Source organism: Gekko japonicus, unplaced genomic scaffold (assembly GCF_001447785.1).
Source record: "Gekko japonicus isolate JY-2015 unplaced genomic scaffold, Gekko_japonicus_V1.1 scaffold304, whole genome shotgun sequence".
In the NCBI taxonomy this organism is placed as follows: Eukaryota; Metazoa; Chordata; class Lepidosauria; order Squamata; family Gekkonidae; genus Gekko; species Gekko japonicus.
This window is the reverse complement of record NW_015161960.1, coordinates 983,941-988,466: the sequence shown is the minus strand read 5'-3', so window position 1 is coordinate 988,466 and position 4,526 is coordinate 983,941. Positions and strand designations below refer to the sequence as shown.

General features: G+C 46.2%; 1 protein-coding gene across 1 annotated transcript in view; it reads left to right on the top strand.

Moving 5' to 3' along the window:
• RAPGEF6 (Rap guanine nucleotide exchange factor 6) overlaps nt 1-4,526 on the top strand; it is a 218,188-nt gene that overhangs the window by 46,157 nt on the left and 167,505 nt on the right. Inside the window, exon 4 of the mRNA XM_015429532.1 lies at nt 4,304-4,387. Within this exon, the coding sequence (XP_015285018.1) occupies nt 4,304-4,387 (84 nt within the window). The remainder of the gene's footprint in view (nt 1-4,303; nt 4,388-4,526) is intronic.

Genomic DNA, 4,526 nt, shown 5'->3' with positions numbered 1-4,526 from the left:
ACTCTTTCCTGGGTCTCTGGGTGGCTTTAGCTCCCAACCTCCTTTCTACGGCCATTACTTCTAGCTCCCTGTGGTGGCTCAAAAGGCCTTATTTAAACAATGCTCCAAATGTGGTACTAAAATACCACACTCAGACAAGCACAGACTTTGCCTTCTCTCTTGGAGAAGAACATAATGGGGAGACCTGCCATGTTTGCCAGCAATTCACCCCAAAGCACGAGGTGACAGGGCTTTTCAGTTAAAGGCAGCCATGTGGGAAAAGGCACTGACCTCCACCGATAAACCTCCTGAAGCGACCCTGCCACGCACCTCCCAATCCACAGCAACCCCAGTTCTGTCGGTTCCATTGGCTACCCACTTCGAACTGACACAGTGTTGCTCGCTGTCTCCAGTTCTGTCAAATCAAAGAAGCATCTCAGAACCCCCAGCCAAGAAGACTTGATCTAAGTCAAAACACAAGGCAGATCCAAGTCTTCATCCTGAACCCATGGACCACCCAAATTAGACTCCACAACTACCCAACCTGCTGACCTCCCCACTTCCCAGGGACCCCTTCAGCATGCTTTGGTTCACTGATCTAATCCATTACAGAGTGTCCTCTGGGTCAGGCCTCAGCTGCTAGCCTGATACCGACTGAGATGGACCCGTTGGATCTGATGGCCTGGCATCAACCCCATCCTTCATTCTCATGGCAGCCATACCAGTATTATATCTCTCCCACCTATCCTCAAAACGGCTGTGAATGCCCACCGCTTCCACATGCTGACTAGGATCAATATCATTCTCGGTGCCAGAGTCATCCCTCTGCATCACTGTTGGTTCCACCGAGACCACATACGGCTGTTCCTACCCTTGAATCTAATGAGGATGGAAGGCTGGATTGGGATTATAATTCAGGTTGATGACCCTACTCCCATTTTGCCTAATAAAGACCTCAGGTTTATATGGTGAACAGATGTCCATAATGACCCAAGTCTTAGTGATTGACATCAACAGAATGGAACAGAAATCCAAGGACAAGATCATTAGTAGCTGTACTCTGAGACTCTCAGTTTTATTGCCTTCCCTATATTCCCTATATTGGAGGGCTTCAGGGACATTTACAGAGACATCTGGAAGAGAGCTGCCTCTGCATCTGCCACTTTCAGGTGCATAGAAAATCTGCACAAGATCAGTCAGGAGGATGCCATATTCCTCTCTATTCACCCACCCCCTTCCTCTTTAGTGACTGATGAGCTTCACAACAGAGCTCATCCAGCCCGTTACTCCACTCCCACAGACAAGGAAGGGAGAAAACTGGATGCGTTGGGTTGCAAGGTCTACTCTTTGTCTGTGCTCACCTTTAGAATTTCCATCTTTCAAGCTATCATGGGAGTTTAAACCATTTCTATGGCAGAAGGTATCTCCCTGTCTTGAATTTCTTTCTGAGGACAAGAAAGACCTTGCCAAGGTCTTCCTTACTGAAGACATCAGACTGTCTAAACAGCACATCAATACCTCTTGCCACTCCATTGACTCTGCTATAAGAACCATTGCTTCTGTAGTGGTGATTAGACAACATCCCTGGTTGCACTTAACTACCCTGTCCATCGAGACCAAATGTAGGGTGGAGGACCTGCCTTTTGAGGGTTCCACACTTTTCAGAGTGTACAGATGAGACTCTCACTCAGATCAAGAACAATCACCAAACAGCACAGTCATTAGCTCAACCTTCCTCCCCTTATCAGAAGCAGTATCCACCTGCTTCCAGACTGTGGCACCCTTATAGAGACCAGCATCCATTTAATCCACCCAGATTCCCATATCCTCACCTGAGGTCGTCTTTCTCCTACCCATCCTCTTCTAGGTGAAGGAATGGGTCTAAATTGAAGCCTGGCCAAACACAGCCTGCTTCAAGAGACTCCTAGGGTCATCTGACAAAGCCTCCTTTCTGACTAGCTCAAGTTCTTGAGCTGGACAACCCTATCCTTCATTCTCATGGCAGCCATACCAGTATTATATCTCTCCCACCTATCCTAAAAATGGTTGTGAATGCCCACCGCTTCCACATGCTGACTAGGATCAATATCATTCTCGGTGCCAGAGTCATCCCTCTGCATCACTGTTGGTTCCACTGAGACCACATACGGCTGTTCCTACCTTTGAATCTAATGAGGCTGGAAGGCTGGATTGGGATTATAATTCAGGTTGATGACCCTACTCCCATTTTGCCTAATAAAGACCTCAGGCTTATATGGTGAACAGATGTCCATAATGACCCAAGTCTTGGAGATTGACATCAACAGAATGGAACAGAAATCCAGGGGCAAGATCCTTAGTAGCTGTACTCTGAGACTCTCAGTTTTATTGCCTTCCCTATATTCCCTATATTGGAGGGCTTCCAGGACATTTACAGAGACATCTCTGTACCTGCCTCTGCATCTGTCACTTCCAGGCGCATAGAAAATCTGCACACGATAAGTCAGGAGGATGCCACATTCTTGTCTATTCACCCACCCCCTTCCTCTCTAGTGACTGATGAGGTTCACAACAGAGCTCATCCAGCCCGTTACCTACTTTTCATGGTGCTGCTTTCAAAACACACTGCTCATCCAGAAGTTTCTGGGACTGACGGCAGCAACCACTGCTGTTTTACCCATGGCCAGACTCTTTATGCAACCTCTACAGTTATGGTTTGTGTCCAGGTTTAGGCCTGAATGACACTCCCCTCACCACCAGTTTTCCATACCCAGGCAGGTTATAAGGACTCTCGGTGGTTGAAGGACACTAACTTGTTTTCAGGTTTTCCCTTTGGAGTTAGGCAACACAAAGTGACTATCACCACTGACGCCTTCCTAGGGGGAGGCGGCGGAGACTCTGGTGATTTGCGTGTTCAGGGGAAATGGCTTTCTAAGGAGGGCAACCTGCATATAAATATCTTAGAACTAAGAGCCATTAAGTATACTCTTAAGTCCTTCTCAGATATTGTTCAAGGGCAGTTGGTCCTTATCCAGACTGACAATGTTTCTGCCATGTTCTATCCAAACAGACAAGGTGGCACTGGCTCCAGGCTGCTCAGTGCAGAAGTGTCATAAATATGGCATTGGGCGCTAGAGCACAGCACTCATTTACAGGCCATCCACATAGCTGGGGAACACAGCTCACTAGCCGATACCCTAAGCAGGGACCATTCCACACCTGCAATCATGAATGGGCCCTCACACAGAAGTATATCCAGCCTGTTTTTGACCTTTGGGGGAGCCCCAGGGTAGATTTATTCACCACCAGGATGCCATATTTCTATTCTCTGGTGGGCAACAACCCACTTTCCAATCCATTTGGACAGGCACCCTTTTTTACTTGTTTCCCCCTTTGTCGCTCCTCATGAGAGTGGTAGCAAAGTTGCTCAAGGACCGCAAAGAGGCTATCCTCATAGGACCCTCTTGGCCATGCCAAACATGGGTTGCCTTGGATCTTGGACTATGCCTTGGACATAGTCACTTTCCCTCAGTGGTCCCTACTGCCTTCACCTCACCTACCATCTCTTGCCTGTTGGTCAGCTCACCTACCATCTCTTGTCTGTTGGACAAGACAGACTGTTCTGGGGAATGGGAACTCTGTAAATACATCTTGTTTCTCCAACCAGAAAGTTTGGGACCTTGGGAAAAAACATGTTTCTCTGCTGTATGTATCCAGTTTTCCCCAGTAAGTTAGTAGGTAAAGAAACTTGTGCTTTCAAAACTTTAATTGCGGGTCAACAAAACAACAACAAGAAGAGTTTAATATGGTCCCTGCAGGATGTTTACTTTCACGTAGCAATTGACTAGGACCACAGACTTTTCCTCCGTCTCAAGTTCAGGGGAAGGGTGTACCAGTATTGTGTTTTCACTGTGCCCCGAGTTTTCACAAAACGTACAGCCCCTGTTGCCTCCCTCTGGCTTAAAGGTTGTAACATGTTTCCTTAGCTAGAAGACTGGTTGCAGGTTGTTGACTCTAGGGAGGCACTGGCAGACAATATTGCCATGACAATCAGGTCTTGCTGAAACCTATCAGTTGGAAGAAATCTAAATTGGAACCTGCTCAAATGGTTGAATTAATTGAGAATTCAATGAGAACTTCACTAGATTCCTTGTCTGCTAGGGCCTATCTACGCAGATTGAGACATGTAAAATCAGGACTGATTTATAGCTTGCTGAGCAAATTTTGCCACATTTAGTGTAATCTTTTGGGCTCTATCAGCTAAGAGCTTGTCTAGGTAACCACTTTTCTTTGATGTATAGCATTTCATATTGATGCTGTGTTCATCTTTGTCCCTTTTCTTTAGTTCGGACACTATTGCAAGATGCTGGTATATTCTTCTTTCCGGATCTGTGCTCATGAAGGACTCTATGTTTTTGCCACCTTGCAGGTATGTAAGAAGTCAGCATCCTTTCAGTGTAGTGATGAATTATATAAGGTGGGGGGAAAGATAAAAATTCATGTAAATATATATAGCACGAGAAGGTTCAGCCTTCAAATAATAACTGAAAAAAACCCTTGTTTCCCTA